The sequence below is a fragment of the Miscanthus floridulus genome, chromosome 19, assembly GCF_019320115.1.
Source record: "Miscanthus floridulus cultivar M001 chromosome 19, ASM1932011v1, whole genome shotgun sequence".
NCBI classification, from domain to species: domain Eukaryota; kingdom Viridiplantae; phylum Streptophyta; class Magnoliopsida; order Poales; family Poaceae; genus Miscanthus; species Miscanthus floridulus.
The window spans coordinates 4,488,759-4,505,085 of record NC_089598.1 but is presented as its reverse complement, the minus strand read 5'-3'; the positions used below and the strand labels follow the sequence as shown (position 1 = coordinate 4,505,085).

At 43.2% G+C, this 16,327-nt stretch overlaps 2 protein-coding genes across 2 annotated transcripts; one reads left to right on the top strand and one right to left on the bottom strand.

The window, feature by feature from the left end:
* The first annotated feature begins 6,848 nt into the window (after positions 1 to 6,848).
* On the top strand, positions 6,849 to 12,876 carry LOC136527290 (cyclin-dependent kinase F-4-like). Its single transcript, XM_066519971.1, has 17 exons — positions 6,849 to 7,042; positions 7,962 to 8,167; positions 8,992 to 9,070; positions 9,189 to 9,257; positions 9,336 to 9,425; positions 9,518 to 9,656; positions 10,338 to 10,440; positions 10,519 to 10,571; positions 10,663 to 10,729; positions 11,111 to 11,219; positions 11,298 to 11,363; positions 11,480 to 11,548; positions 11,627 to 11,693; positions 11,803 to 11,922; positions 12,022 to 12,056; positions 12,138 to 12,219; positions 12,315 to 12,876. Exons 1-17 carry the CDS (start codon positions 7,025 to 7,027, stop codon positions 12,575 to 12,577), a joined length of 1,635 nt encoding a protein of 544 aa, XP_066376068.1. The 5' UTR covers positions 6,849 to 7,024; the 3' UTR covers positions 12,578 to 12,876.
* A 405-nt stretch (positions 12,877 to 13,281) lies between these two features.
* On the bottom strand, positions 13,282 to 16,321 carry LOC136527677 (uncharacterized). The gene is made up of 6 exons (XM_066520468.1): positions 16,234 to 16,321; positions 16,004 to 16,160; positions 15,769 to 15,878; positions 15,145 to 15,257; positions 14,081 to 14,444; positions 13,282 to 13,870 (listed from the first exon to the last, which is right to left on the bottom strand). The coding sequence occupies exons 2-6, from the start codon at positions 16,042 to 16,044 to the stop codon at positions 13,548 to 13,550; spliced, it is 951 nt and encodes a 316-aa protein (XP_066376565.1). The 5' UTR covers positions 16,045 to 16,160; positions 16,234 to 16,321; the 3' UTR covers positions 13,282 to 13,547.
* Positions 16,322 to 16,327: the final 6 nt, after the last annotated feature.

Genomic DNA, 16,327 nt, shown 5'->3' with positions numbered 1-16,327 from the left:
TTTTTTGACAAGGAGGACTGGGGAAGCAAATGGGCTATGGCTATGTGTAATAAGGCCTGCCTGGAGGAGCTCTGTTACTTGTTGTTCGATTTCTGTCTTGTGGGCAGGGGAGTAGTGATAGGGTCTGGCATTGATTGGTATGGAATCTAGTGTTAAAGGAATTGCATGGTCATAGGTTCTTTGTGGTGGAAGAAGTTTGGGGTCTGTGAACACATCTTTGTATAGTGCCACAAGATGTTGGATGGTCTCATCAGGTGGAGAAGGTTTGGGGTACTGTGAGTAGTTTGGATGGGGTAATTGTTCCAGCAAAACATAGGCCCAGAGGTCATTCCCTTTTGTAGCCTTATATACCTTGTGTGCCGAGATATTAGCAATTTGGAGAGGTGGGGCACTGATCCCTTGAAGCTGAATGAGTTTGCCTTGCTCCTGAAACTGTAGTGTTTTGTTTTCCTAGTCACATGTCATAGGACTGTGAGCACGAAGCCAATCAAAACCCAAGATGGCATCATATGGGTGCATGTCCAGGACAATCATATCTGTTGTGAAGGTCTGTCCCTGGCAATAGCATTGAAGTTGAGATACCATACTGTTGGTAGTAATCCATTCCCCATTAGCCAGTTTCACCTTTCTAGGTGAGATTGGAATTGTTGGTATATTAGCCAATGTCACAAACTAAGAGTTGATGAAGCTATGAGTGCTCCCACTGTCCACCAAAATGAGCATAACCTTGTTTTTGACCCTGGTTTTGAGTTTGATGCACTCTAGTTTGTCTTGGCTGGACAAAGCATTGAGGGATAATTGGCAGAATTCTTCATGTAGAGCGTCCTCCATAGTCAGTTCACTGAGAACCTCATCGCTGAGTTCTCTGTCCAAGTCATTGAATGCCAAAGCATTGACTTTTGGTTTGTTTCTGACTTTGCAGACCTCTAGGTGTCCAGGAATAAATTTCTCCCCACAACTGTAGCATAAGTTATTAGCTTTTCTGTAGTCCCTTAGTTGCCTGTCCTGCCACAGAATGGAGGATTGAGGGGCAGGCTTGGGATCTGTCCTGTTCTGGTAGGGTCTTGGTGTATATTGTTGTCTTGGGTACTTGGACTTCCCCCTGTCCACTGTTCTTTGTTGTATCTTGGCTAGAATTGAAGCCTGCAAGACATCTGGAGGTCTATGAGCCTCCACCATGCCTCTGATATCCTCTTTGAGACCCATAACATACTGCTGTGAGAAGAACATGTCATCATACCCTACACTGTGCATTGTGACACTATACTGTAGTGCTTGGAATTGTTCTGTATACTCATCAATAGATCCAGTCTGTTTGAGTGCCAACAGGTCCTGCATAGATGATCTGAAATCATCAGACCCAAATTCTTGGTCTATAACTCCACAGAAGTGTGTCCAACTCCTGAATGTGTTCTTCTGCTTGAATGCTTGATACCATTTGCCTGCCTTCCCTTCTAGATGCATTCTGGCTGCAGTGACCCACATGCCTTCAGGGATTTGGTAAAGGTCGAAGTAGTCTCTACAATTGTCTAGCCAGACCTTTGGGTCAGAACCTTCAAAATCAGGGAAATCCATTTTAGGCATGGCTGGCCTAGGTAAGGCATAAGATTTGTGCTCTTGGCCTTTAGTGTCTTGCCTCGTCTCATTCTGTTGGTATTGCTTGGGATTTGTTTTGTGTTGCCTGGATGGTTGTGCTTTGCCTTGCATGGTATCCTTGGCAAACACATTGTGAAAGGAGGCATTGTCATCCAAAATCAGAGAATCTACATCTTCTGTATCTGAGTGATGATGTTGACCATATTGAGGTTGATCAGGTTTCTTGGACTCCTCCTCCATTTGCCGGAGAGTGACTCTGGCAATGGCTTCTCCATTGGCTTGAACTTGCTGAGAAATGAGATGTTGTTCGTGAGTGTATTCATCCATAGCTGCCGCTGTGAGGTCCAACTGTGCTTTCATTTGCTTCTGGACTGAATGCATCTCAGTAATTTGGTGAAACATGACATCCAGATTTTTCTGCAAATTCTCCCACTTGGTGTTTTCCTCATCCGACCGGCGTGTCATGATGTCAATAATGAGATTAGTCTGTGTGGAAGGTTGGACCTTGCTTTTGCTTTGAGAAGCCAGTTGTACCAGCAGTGGGTTTGCCCTGTGCCGCTCCCGTCGCACTGCAAGGTACGTTCACCGCCGCCTAGGAATGAGGCGGAGCCGAGGGATTTTACACTAAGACAGTTGTAGTGCAAGCACGATGACAACAGCCTAGCAACCCAAGCTCACGGACATTCCGCCGCCGAACGCCACCGCAACAAGAGGACAGTTCGACTTTGGAATTTTACGCACGAACAAATGCCGCGCAACCCATTGTCGACTGCCTACTTGTGCAAAAGTATAAAAAAGGAGCGGATTTGGGATGCTCACTCAGGTTGACGCCTCCAGACCCCGGTTGTTGATGCCGGACCCCAGTCGAACACCTGGTGGGCGTCGATTGAGGCGTTGTGTAGATGTGAGGCGCGCCGGTGTTGCGAACGAAGAGGTGCGGCGTCGCCGTGGGCGTGGATCTTGACGACCCAGACGACGACGGTGGTGGTGGTGGTGGTGGTGGTGGTGGTGGTGGTACGGTGGTGGTGGTGGTGGTAACTGGCGGCGGCGCCGAGCAAGGAGCTCGTCACCCACACGCCGAAGGAAGGTGGCTCTGGTACCAACTGTCACACCCCTGGCCACGGCGGGTCACCGGCGACGTGAGCGGAACAGCGGGATTTGACGGAACCCTGGCGCCGGCGGGCAAGCCCCTGCCTTGGCGTCGTGTGTATTACTAAATGTCTGAATGAGCGTTCATACAGAGTAATGCAGGCACTTATGCTGCTTACAAATTTTGTCCAGTGGACCCAATTGGTCATACTCTACTATGAAAACGTAAAAGCAACAATGCGTAAATAGAACAGCTTGGCGCCTTCACGCTGGTGTGACATTGACGGCAGGCCTCGATCCAAGGCGGCCGCGGCCACGCCCTTCAGCGCGTGCTAGCTGTGAGTTTTCTGATCCCCGCCGATGTTAGGGTTTAGAAATTTGGGGAAAACTTTGAATCTACCTTTGTTTTGAGACACGGAGAGGGAATGCAACTGCCATGCGATGAGTTTTTGTAAGATCTGAATTTTAGTGCTCAGATTACTATAATAAGTATGCATGCTAATTCTTTATTTGTCATATCTAATTAAGTTCTGAACTTCTTTGGCATGTTGATAATATGAAAACGGGAGTAAATTCTGCAGGTTGCCGAGTTTCTTGGGTTTCATGGATTAGTCTCTGAAAGCATCAAGAAAACTCTGGTCCAGGATTAGCCGCCACCGCACTAGACGCCAAGGTCCCAAGGCAAGTTTTTAGTTGATAGGGAGCATGGTTTATATTTCTGAAGAAACATAGATAGCGCAGTTGAATATATTATAAATACTACTTGTGTGCTGCGAGTCTGCAACTACCAACGTTGGTTGTTGCTCTGTTGCTGTCTTGTTTATTCTGAATAAATGAATCTTTATGAACTCAGCGAATCCTATGTTGTCAATTTAATTATCATCTCTGGTACTAATGAAATCTTAGTCTCATTTGAAGTCTTTGGCTTATTTTTTGGTCTCTCTTCCATGAAGACTTTTTGTCAAGAATGCCGACACCGCTAGAGTACATTTTTGGGTCTATCTTGTGGTAACTGGATCACGTTCACTTTCACCAGATTCTTATGTATTTGTGCTCTTGTTCAGGAAAAAAAAACTGCACGTATGATTGAATTTTCACCAGGCCTTTATACTTTGGATAGCTAGCCCCGCTTGCTTTTCCTCATCTGCTTGAGAGATACATTTAGACAAGACAAGAGAAAATTTAAATATCCAAGAAGATTGTACGCTCCCGGGCGAATGTATCATATACTCGTTGTCAAGTCTACCATCTTGATATTGTTGCTAAATAAATTGTCAAATGTATTTTTAACGACCTACTTATATTGTAATATTTTTAATATTGTTGCTAAATAAATTGTTAAATGTATTGTTTATCCAGCCTACTTACACTGTCACATTTTTATCAGTTTATATCTCTCTCTTCTTAGCAAGGAGAGTGATTGAAGCAGACACTAAATTCAATAGGGGTGAGTGCAGCTCGTTTTTGCAATCTTTGACAAATTGTTGATACACGAGAAGCTGACATGCACCCTTTTTTTTATGTGTCATTTCAGATCTCATAACCACAAGGCAATTCAACTGAACTAGTATCTCAAAAGATGAAATATTAGTTTGGAGGAGTTGACTTGGAAGTTTTTTTTTCCTGGGTAGAATAAGGAGCAATTCACTACTACAAAAACGATTTTTAGCAACGTTTTTTTTTTAGAGGCGGCTCCAGTACTAACCGCCCCTACAGTGGGTGAGCTCGGATCCCATGATTCTAGCCGCCCCTACAAATCTAACAGTAGGGGCGGCTGGTGATACGAGCCGCCCCCTACAAATAGGGCAAATTTGTAGGGGCGGCTCACTCATCAGCCGCCCCTATTGTTCGATTTGTAGGGACGGCTCAATCACCAGCCGTCCCTACAAATGCACGTTATATAAATATCTGCAGCCCCCCTCTTCCTCCTCGGGTCACTCACTACAACCCGTGAAAAAAGGTAGGGAGGCCTTGGGCACAAAAGACTTGGGATCCAGATCCAGATCCGCACAAAAGCATGACACGAGCACACGACTGAGCAGCGATCGAGCTCTCAGCACCCGGTCATTCCTTCCACCAGAGACTTAGGATCCTTTCCCTCTCTCGCTCGTTTGTAACTCCTACTAAAAACTTTTAGTGCTAGTAACACAAGCAGCAACAACGAACTGGACGTATGAATTTTCTGTCTGAACCAGTATAAACCTCGTGTCCTCTAAGCACACCATCCGAGTCAGACGCGCAATACTACAAATTTACTCATCGGTGGTAACTCGAAACACCGACAGACACCGTCTGCTGACGTCATTCATAAAATAGCCGATTCTGATATCACATCTAAATCAGCTGATACCGATTCACATCTAATTGATTTCTTGATGACACAATCCTAGAAACTTTGAGTTCCCGCGTTCCTCTTCTCAAATTTTTGGTGTAAACCGTACTCTATTGATTTCCCTATGCACTGGGTCAGTGGAGGCCTCTATGTTGCAAGACATACTCTGTGCAAATAGCTACAAGGTTAAAGCTCAATTTCTTTGAGAAGGTGTATGCTGCACTGTTTGGCTACATCTTTGAATCAATACGGAAATACTAATTTGGTTATATTTCAGAATGCAGGATAAAACCATTGCTTATGTGGGTGATTCTTTAGGAAGGCAGATGTTTCAATCAATGATGTGTATGGTCACTGGTGGAACATTGGAGGCAGCTGTGATAACACAAACCCTTTGGCCAAGGGACTAGGATCAAGCTTGTGGATGTACTTGTAAACCATTCTGAGGATGGTGATGCCGAGGGTGCAGTGAGAGGAACTAGGATCAAGCTTGTGGATGTAACTGCCCTGTCACGTCTAAGAGACCAAGGGCATATATCACGGTAATAGTATCAATGCCACGCTAGGCGTTCAAGATTGCTTGCACTGGTGCCTTCCTAGCGTTCCTGATACATGGAATGAGAACATTTTTTAGCCCAGCTATAACCTTCAGTTGAATACGCGAACAGCTACATCAAACAAGTTAGGCTTTACTGCAGAGGTTTTATGCTGCTGATAGGAAACAACGAGCAGCAGTAGATTTACTTGTTGGTAGATTGATTTTTATGGTATATCAACTAATTATTCTTTTCGATAATGATATCAATATTGGATCAATACTTATTGGTAGATTGATTTTTTAGCTTGCATATATTTCAGTTTAAATTTGCATATATCTGAATGTTGTCGTAGCATTAGCACGTGCACCGTACTAGTCGAGGTAATCATGCATGTCACCTAAACAAATCATTCGTATCCACACTAGCATTAATAATGTTGCAATCCACAGCCCATCACCTCGCATTCATCCACTACAACGCTGTAATGAAATGAAATTATTAAAAAGCTAACAGAGGCTAACCACCACCAAAGGCGGTGTAATTAGCAGTTTCTAATCTAAATTATAAACAACTGCTGTATCAATTATTTGCATATCCAGCCCTTTGAAGTTAGATTATTGACCGATATACTTGTAAACCACCATGTGAATGTGATTAAACTATTGCGCCTCGTGGAGATATTTCATTTTAAAAGATTACTACTCACGGATCCGAGGCCATAACCATTGTTTGGTTTGGGCGCTACGATCATTGCGCGTATGGGGTTTTTCCTAGACTAATTCGGCCAGGGGCGTAACGGCCGAGTCAGAGATCACATGATTCCAACACACTGCTCAAAAAAGTATGGTAGAAACAACGTTACCACCCATAAAAAGAACACTCCCTCGGTTAAAAAACAATTATCATGTTAAGGAGCAACACAATTTTGAACTTACTCAAATATATAGAATTTAATATAGAACAAGAATAATGAGATTATGAAAACATATTTTTCAGAGTAATTATTATTTGGAAATTTTAGCCAAATTGAAGAGAATTTGTCTCGATACAAAAATCTCTAGTATCTGTATCTTCCTATAAAAAAACTCGCAAGAACGTGTACAATTGGAGCGTTGAACACGAGGTGTGGTCGGCGTGAAACCGCGGGGATAGGGAGGACTGTTCTGCGATACCAGAGTCGTACAGGGGCCTGGGCGCAAAACACGCGCCACATTGGACCGCGGCCGGACAGGGGCAGATAAATAAAGGCAAGGCCGGGAGGGCGGCAGAAAAATCCTCGAAGCAACCCACCCTCCCGTCCCCGTGTCCCCCCACCTCCTCGTCGTCGTCGTCCTCCTCCTCCTCCTCCTCCACACCGCGCGAGCGGCGGTGTTGACCCACCATCCCGTTCCTCCCCCACCCCATCAGCGCTGGAGGCGGCGGTGCGAAAGTCCCCCGGACCCTTCGGCGGCGGCGGCGGCGCGCGGTTATGCCGAGAGGCTCCCAGGTGCGTCGTTCGTCCCGGCCCGAGCTCTTCCGAATTTGTGGATGCAGAATTGGTGGCGGGAACGTCGAGGGATCGGCTTGGGGCTGCATCCGGGTGGGGAATTCGGCGTGGTCTTGGTCGGGGGTACGGGGATCGTGCGGCGGGTGGCCGACCGGTGAGATCCGGGTACGGGACGTGGGGGCGTGTTTCGCGTGTTCGGATCCCGTCTGTTTTCATTCAAATTGGGGGTGGTGGTTGGTCCGCCGTGGGTAATTCCACTAATTCGTGTGCCTGGCGGTCGCGTGGGTCGGTGGGTGCTTGATTTGTGAAATTAGGCAGGGGTAGCTGTGTGTCTGCGCCGCCGGGTCTCGTCATGGTTCAGGGGCGTTATCGTGCTGGTTCATGCTCAATCACGCAGCGGTGAATCATCATACTGGTCTATGCTCAAATTGTGTGTGCTGCTGCTGTGAACTCTAGATATCTAATTGGTTTGTTTTTTGGGGCTGCATGGTTTGTAAATTGTAATAGATGTGTCTGTGCTGTACTCGTGGATAGCGTGTGCGTGTAATTCTGTAAATCCAGCTCTTGTGCTCTTGCTGTATCCAAACTTTTAGTGCTAATTTGGGAGAGCACCAATTAATTCGAATTGTTGGGACCTTTGAGCTTAGATCCAATTGATATATACAATATTGTTTACTGTAGAAGAATCCATTGGGATTTTCAACGCATCGATGCATGCTTGTGCTTTTTTTATTTGATTCTGATTCCTTTGCACCTATGCGTTGTGCGTGATCTACTTTGCTAGGCTCCAATTAATTAGAACTTAGGTAGGTAGATCATGCATTCAGATTCTGCGTGACCTACCGTGTTACTTCATTTTCGCACACTCATAGACTGCCAATTTGTTGCCTAATTACCACTTTCAATACTTATTATGCAGGTTTCATCACCGTGCTCTGCTGGAGTTTTAGCATTTTCAGCAAGGATATGGAGTACACCCCCTACACAGCAAGTTCCTCTGTATCCCACATCTCGCTGCTCGAGGAAGTTCTTGGCTGGAGGTTTTGTCTTTACGGAGACTTCCTGGTCATCTCTTTTGTCAACTCCACCTGAGGATCACCCCGCGTCTAGCGACTGCCTTGCCTGGTCCCATGCTGTCAGACATTAGAGTTGCCTAGTGATTACAGTGCAGCTGTAGCACACTTATTTGGGCATGGTGGATCTGTTTCTCTGGCAACATTTCGGTAATCTTTGTCTTGGTGCTAATCAGCCAGCAAAAGTTACCATCAAGACATCTCTGGACACTTGAATCTAACGCTTAGAGCTTTGCCATCGCATATAGGCTCTAGGTATCCTTTCACCAATAGCTAAGCTACTAGCATTACATATTCTGTATCCTGCCTATTCCAGTTCTCACACATATTCCCCCCCGACAGGTTCTGGTTTTGTTCTCTGCTAGCTTTCTTCTACCTTATCGCTGTAAGTTTTCAGTCTGGTCAGTCCAAAGTTTGGTGTGTATTGGTTACGCTATCTTTCACCAGCCTTCACTTTGGATGGCGTGACATTAGGTACGTGTGCACTCTCTAATGTAGACATGGTCCATTCATGATTCATCATTATGTAGCATTAGAAAACGTAGTTTTACTTAACTAATACCAGATCCATTATGTGCTAATTTCAGAGCAGAGGCGTTCAAGATTTTGTTGCGCAAAGCATGGGAATAGCATACATAGCTTTGAGAGGAGTCTCCAGTGACTTTGGTGTTGTAACATCCAAAGACGCTCCTGTGATACATATATGAGTCCTGTTTGTTACTATACAACTGTTCTGAAATAAGGGCAGTTCTGTGCACCACCAGCTAATAAAATGGAGAGGTGAAGATCCTCTATAACCAGATGATTATAAGAACTTAGAATCCTGTCTAAGCTGTTTTGGATGTCTGCTTACCTCGTTTTGGCATTGTGTTCCAGGTATACGATCATCAAGGAAGTTGGTGATGGAACATTTGGGAGTGTTTGGCGTGCAACCAATAAGGAAAGTGGTGAAGTGGTATGTCATTAGGCTTGCCCATTTGTTGCTTCTGTTACACCTCAACTTTTTCAGCAGCTACACAGTTTAGTTTCCCATTGTTAGCTTTTTCACCTCATTAAGATACCTGGTCTGATAGGTTGCGATCAAGAAGATGAAGAAAAAATATTATTCTTGGGAAGAGTGCATAAGCCTCCGCGAAGTGAAGGTGATTGTTGCTTTCAATCTGTCTAATCTTTATAATGTTCTGTGGCATTCTTTTGAGTTACTTATTTTTTTTAATCAGTCCTTGCGAAGGATGAACCATCCAAACATTGTGAAGCTCAAAGAAGTCATAAGAGAGAATGATATGTTGTTCTTTGTTTTTGAGTACATGGTATGGACATATCATAGCCCTTATTCATGTGTCGTTTCTGTGCTTGTACTCTGTAAGGTTACTAAAGTTTACGTTCTTTGTTGTTGTTTTAGGAATGTAGTCTTTATCAGCTGATGAAGAGCAAAGGGAAGCCCTTCTCAGAGACTGAAATCCGAAACTGGTGCTTTCAAATATTTCAAGCTCTGAGTCACATGCATCAGCGTGGATATTTTCACCGTGACCTTAAGCCTGGTATGTGATTTTGCATTTGTTTTTTACATTTAATGTTGCAATGGTTGGTCTATGGTTCCTGTTCGTTACGAAACAAGTTACTAGCTCCAGTGATTTTCACATGACATTTTGGACAACAAAATAGTTCTACACGCAGTTCAATCTTGATGTCTAAAACACCGTATATATTTGACTGACTGGAGGGACTATCACTTATAAGCTCAGGAACAGCTGCCTTGCAATTTTCTATATGAACTGCGTCTTGAGGTTACAAAAAGTTCAAGAAACCTTTTGTTAGTTATAAATTGCTGTAGGTGAATAAGTATTCATGATGTGGTTGCCCTCTGTGGTTATTTTTAAATTTGTTGAGTAGTTTATCTATCATTATACACTGATGAAACTTTGCAACAGTAGTAAATGTTGTCTGTTCATTCCCTGTGTATGATGTAGTTGCAGAGTGATTCACTTTCAGAACCAGAAAATGTATACATGGTAGTGGGTAATGGATTCTAGTTCTTTTCATAGTAGCTGTGGACATAAGATCATATAAGAGGAAAACAGAGAATAAAAGTAACGAAATCTTGCAGTACTGTTCTTTATTTAACTTGTTACATGTACTATGTTCCATCTGGGAATGTGTTCAATGTTGTTAGCTAATGGCAACAATCATAATTGATCCTATTATAATTTGTGCAATTTCAGAAAATTTGCTTGTTACAAAGGAGCTCATTAAGATAGCGGATTTTGGGCTTGCTCGTGAAATTTCTTCTGAGCCACCATATACGGAATATGTGTCCACTCGTTGGTAGGTTAATGTTTGAAGTCTTATATTTGCTTAAAGTGTACAAAATAATAGAATAATCTAATGCTTACTATTGACTAGGTATCGTGCCCCTGAAGTTCTTCTACAGGCTACTGTTTACAATGCAGCAGTTGGTAAGTGAAAAATATTTGTGGCTTTACCTGAAAGCCGGAGACTAAATTGGTGCCATTTTATTAATATGTTTATTTTCTATCATATTTCAAGACATGTGGGCAATGGGTGCCATTATCGCTGAGCTTTTTTCACTGCGACCACTTTTTCCTGGCTCAAGGTACGCATGGTTCTTAAAACCAAATTGGTTGCCCCTCTGTTTCGGTTGGCGTGTGTCAATCATTTGAACATATTTAGTTTCACTCTCTATTTGAACTGAGGTTGCTTATACTAAGAAAAGCATGCCACATAGGTGAAAGAATTTAGTGTTGACCATTTTAATAAAATATGATAGTTGTGTTTCGGTATTTCCTTTTTAATATTTAATTTTTATACAATGGAAAAATTGACAATAGTCAGCTTAGCTTCTATCAGAAATAGCAATCAAGTTACTTTACAGAAGGGCGATTTTGAATAAGTGATCCTAGGAAGCAACTGGCTTTCTTAGAAGTTATTTTGTATAGAAAAGGCTATCTGTAACTCCATGTTTTATCTTCTTCAGTGAACCAGATGAACTCTACAAAATCTGTAGCATTCTTGGCACTCCGAATCAGCGCACTTGGCCTGAAGGACTGCAGCTAGCAGCATCTATCGGTTTTCAGTTCCCTAAGGTATAGAGATATATCTCTAGTATGATACTTTCATATTAGTGACTGTTAGTGGTATAACTGTGCTATGTCATGTTTCAGTGTGAAAGCATACATCTTTCGGAAGTGGTTCCCTTAGCAAGCGAAGATGCAATCAGCCTTATTTCGGTAAGTGTCAACGTTCAACACTCCCTTTTTTTTTCCTGCTTAAAGTGTTCCTTCCTCCCTTCTGTTTGTAAACGCGTCCCATTAACTGATGGATAACAAACTACTATCTGCCACAGTGGCTTTGCTCATGGGACCCACGAAGAAGGCCAACAGCAGTGGAGGTTTTGCAGCATCCCTTCTTTCAGGTCATTCTTCTGACAAGGTTTACATACTGGTTGATGAGTTAACCTGCTTCACAACCTTACCATCATTGTGTTTTGCAGCCATGCTTCTATGTCCCTCCTTCACTTCGCTTCAAATCCACCGGATATGCATCAACGCCACCATCAGGTACCTCAATATCCTTGGGATATGCATACTCATGTTCTTTTTCATTAGTACATCACTACATCCTTGTTGAACAAGTTCACATTCACATAATTGATCTCTACTTCTGTAGCTGGGGCTAAAGGAGCTGTGGATCAGAAGAACATTAGGAGATACTCCATGGGGACTGTACCCAATGCGAGGCCAACAGTTAATTACTCGTACTTGAGCAATAACGCTCCAGCAAGAGCAGGTATGTGTTTGGGCTGGCATGGCCTACTCAGTTCTTATTAAAGGATTTGTGGCTTTTGCCTCTGGAGGTTCTTACTTTTCTGCCTTGTCCACGTTGCAGCTGGTGTGCAAAGGAAATTGGAGTTGGATCATCAGGTGAATATAATTTCTTAGCTGTTCATATAGCTGGTTGCTTTACATTTTCAGCAACTCAATATTTGTCATTATCTTTTGCAGCTCCCAGACACTAACCATAAGGCGACAAAGGCGAACGTGATGAATCAGTCTTGGTCCAGACCAGCAGCAGTAAGGAGCAATGGTGAGTACTGTTGCTGATCATTCTGTGGATGTATACCTGAAAGGATCTTGTCTAGTTACTTTGAACTAACATTGCAAGCTTTGGTTTCTGGGCAGGGAATTACCTTGCCAAGGATCAGAACCCCCGTGCACCTGACCTTGCCGAGAAGCTGTCTCAGCTGTCAATGGGCCCCAACAGGGTGTCGGGTTTGGGTTCTGAGAGGTTTGCTACAGACCTGAAGTATCGAACCCATGGGAACACTGTCAAGCGCCCCTTGCCCGTGGGATCCAGGGCGTGGCATGGCCCAGCCGACCCCTTCCGGCGCCCATACGAGATGCCAGGTGATAGGGCTCTTCTTCCAAGGAAGCTCGTAAGCTGAAGCTGAAGCTGAGGCTCCAAGAAACATCTCCAACGCTTGCCCTCCCGAGTGTCACCGCTGAGTCTTTCCCGGCTACTTACCTCAGAATAAACCACCAATCTCCTTTGCAGCAGTGTATGTTTCCCAGCAGTACCGTGCTTGTGCGTGATGAGAATAAGAGGCGTCCTGGTTCATGCACCCATCGCCCTGGTCCCTGGGTCCGAGGGCTCCAGGGTGGTTGGGCGCATGGCCGAATGTGTCCATGTGACATTGTGACATTGTGTTTTATGCTTTGAGATGTGACTGGTTTCAGTTGTTTACTGCATGGGAGACGAGCTTCGGCTCGACTGGTCAGGCGGTGAGGCTTGAGGCCTCAACCTGCCGACCGGAGTTCAAGGCCCGACGACGGCAGAATTTTCGGTACCCATTAAAAAATCCTCTCGTCTGTCTCGAGTTTTTCAAAGCACAGGCAACGGACCGGCCCACTCACAGGGTAACGGGCCCCTGTGTAAGGACAGGACATGGTGTTCGGGGGTTTTCTCGGCCTGCGTGAGAAGGTCTTCTTCCTTAAGCACAAAGTTACAGGGGCTGTCTGCCCACCGTAGGCCGAGTTTTTTTTTTAAATGATTTATATGGAGCCTGGGTCAACCGGACAAGAAATCCAAAACCTTGAACAGTAGGAGCAGGAACAGATATCCTTTTTGTGTATACATAATACCACAAACTAATCTGAAACCTTTCACATTTATAAGAATATAAGACAAACTAATACAAACGCAAAACACGTTTCCACCAGGCTGCCCTGTAATTGTACGTTTATTTGATGCCTATCCCTAACTCCTGTTGACTTCTGGCAGCTTCAGTGTACATTCTGTGGGGCCTATATAACTTGCTATCTTTGGATGGAAAACTAATAGGCACAGCTAAAATATAAGACAACCGACCGAAAGCTGTGGACACCTATGTATGGGAAACAAACAAATGTTGTTGACTAAATATCGACACGAAGGGCCGTCAAGAAAGCTAGCGTGTAAGGAGAAGTGGACTTGCCGAAGGGCGTGCACCACCGTGGCAGCTTCTCGAGAACCCTTGCCACCTGTGGTGTGACTCTATTCACATCTGTTCTTAGTTTTATCAGGAAAGGAACATCCGCCGCTTGTTTAGCTTCTCTTTGAGATGTTTCGGTAGCCTTGTTCGACCAGTATAGGGTTAGCTGGAATTTTGTCGGCGAGTTTTTGCCGCCTGCAAACTGGATTGTATGCCACCCATCTATCTCGCTCTTATCGCCAAGTAGGACTATTTTCTCTGAATCCACTGAACAGAATACATGAAAAAATGTCAAATGATGTGGATAGGGAAATCAGCTACAGTCAGTACTTTCAAGCATGTTCAAAGCCTACTGGTACTGATTTATACTGATATTTATCAGTACTAGCTGACAAGCTCAAGCAATGAACTCTAGTTATAAAGTTTCCTGTTTTTTTTTTTTTCAGAATTATATATTTATTTAATGGTTCAACTCACCTTGAACCGTGAAGTCATCGATTTCCTCTTTGTTGATTCCAAGTGTCCAACGTGTCGATGACTTGCTATCAACTGATACTATTGTCTGTCGAGCACCACCTGCAACTGAATCACTTTCTACAAGGAGCACAGGAACTTCAGACTTGCTCCATCCAGTATTACTCTCTTTGTAACTCCGACAACCATACTTCATTGTAAATGTTACAAAGTCAGTAGTCATATTTCTTCCACAAGAAAATTCTTCATCTCCAAGGTCCACTAATTCATTTGTCAACTTTCCAGGTGTATTGGAAAACAAAGAAATATAGGATACTGGTTCTCTACTTCCGTCATCTATTCCTGTGGTATCGACGACATGTACAACCTGAGAAGATACAGATCATCAAGTTACTATATTCTGTTGATTCGCAAAAAGGAGCTACTACCATTGATTAGGTATCAATACTAAAATGATCTTGATTAATGCCAAATAGTGGGATATTGTGATAAATCCAGGCAAGCAGGATTCCATTGGAGATACTCCCTCCGTCCTAATATATAAGGCGTAACCACTTTTTGTTTATGTCTCATAATATAAGGCGTGCTCTCTCACATACATCAATGCAGTAGTACTAGTATTGAGAGAGAGAATTAAATGTGTCCTTGGTCTTTGTACCAGAGGTGGTTACGTTAAATACTAGGACGGAGGGAGTATGAACAAGCATTTAGGAACTCAAATATGCAACAAACCATCATGTTGTAGCGACTATCCCCAACAAAATGAATCATGGGGCCACATATGGTTACTTTCAACTCGTCCCTCAAAAGGATTCATCATGTTCCTTACACAAATAAAAAGAACGAGATGGCATCCAAACCATTGATAACTAGTTTTGAGATGCAGTGAGGATATGGTGCAAGTAGCATTGGTCCCAATTACCAAAACATAACTGACGAGTACTTGTTTTGGTTTGGGTACCAAGGGAGAAATTTGTTATCGAAATTTCACAGGTATGCATAAACAAATATCATGATAAACCCAGCTAGAGGCACTGTAGTATAACAGTAGCATAAGAAGTGCTTACGTTTACAGATCGAGCGACATCCTCCGTAAATGCTGGCACAATGCCACTTGACGCCAAAAAAAGTGAAAGACCAAAGGATACGAATAATAGTAAACCCAGAATTCTTTTATCACCTAAGAAAAGCACAACAGTATACAAAAGCTTCTTTTGGGAAGGTAACTGAAAAGGCAAATGCATAAAAATAAATCTACAAAATGTGAATTAGTTTAAGAACTTCAAGCATGGCCAGATAGCATTACAATGAACATTAAATAGAAAAAGTAGGAACCCTTTCCTGACAGGTGAAGAAATACCAGGAAATGCAACACTATGGTTATTTAACAGACATTAGTTATATAACTGCAATATACATCAACATGTTGGTGTCCTGAGAACACAGAAGTGTCTGTTGGCAACTTGGCAGTGCAAATACTTATACATTACTAAATTATTACTGATTATGCAGTGAAGAACAAAACTGAAAATGCTGTACGGTGCAAGACTAGCAGATAAACCCACACCCTTTCATTCTAAATGGAAGAGGAAAGTCAAAAAAATGAAATGTAAACAAGAACACAAATATTAATGAGAACATAACTTTAGCATTAAAGGAAATGTAACTATATCTAGCATGTCATGATTTACCTGAGATATGAATGTATGAAAGAAGATACACAAACGTGGAACAGACGACAACAGCAATGGCAACCGAAACTATTACATTTCCAAGCCAGTCTGGTAGTCCGCCAGGATTCCTGTGTATCAATGCAAAATGAGGTTAAGAAAAAAATTTAGTTGCTTTAGATAGCATACTTTATGTTTCAAAGAACATCAAACATTAACCGAAGAGATGATAAACTGCAAGGTGTCTACATATTACCTGTCAATGCCTACAATACTTCCAACAATTACATTGACCATGCGAACAGCCAAACCAGCAGAGGACACAACTGGTGCAGCCAAACCCAGAACCAATGTGACAACCTTAAGTTGTTTAGGTAGCCGAACAGGGGAGAGAGTAGCTTCCAAAAAACCATCTACAAATAAACAACAGCCATAAACACTCAAGGCGATATCAAGCTATTAACATAGACAGTATCAGCAACTTACATGCAAAAGCAGGCGAAACAAGCCAGATGAGTGCTATATATGATGATCCAACCTTGAAATAAGTTCCTAGTATCAGAGCTATTAGCCATTGGAC

Coding starts and splice junctions, on each gene's coding strand:
- LOC136527677 (XM_066520468.1), bottom strand. CDS start 16,044: ATGGTCAATGTAATTGTTGGAAGTATTGTAGGCATTGACAG. Junction 15,879..16,003: donor AGTATTGTAGGCATTGACAG/GTAATATGTAGA, acceptor ATTGATACACAG/GAATCCTGGCGGACTACCAG. Junction 15,258..15,768: donor TTCATACATTCATATCTCAG/GTAAATCATGAC, acceptor TGCTTTTCTTAG/GTGATAAAAGAATTCTGGGT.
- LOC136527290 (XM_066519971.1), top strand. Junction 9,258..9,335: donor TAAGCCTCCGCGAAGTGAAG/GTGATTGTTGCT, acceptor TTTTTTAATCAG/TCCTTGCGAAGGATGAACCA. Junction 10,730..11,110: donor CCACTTTTTCCTGGCTCAAG/GTACGCATGGTT, acceptor TATCTTCTTCAG/TGAACCAGATGAACTCTACA.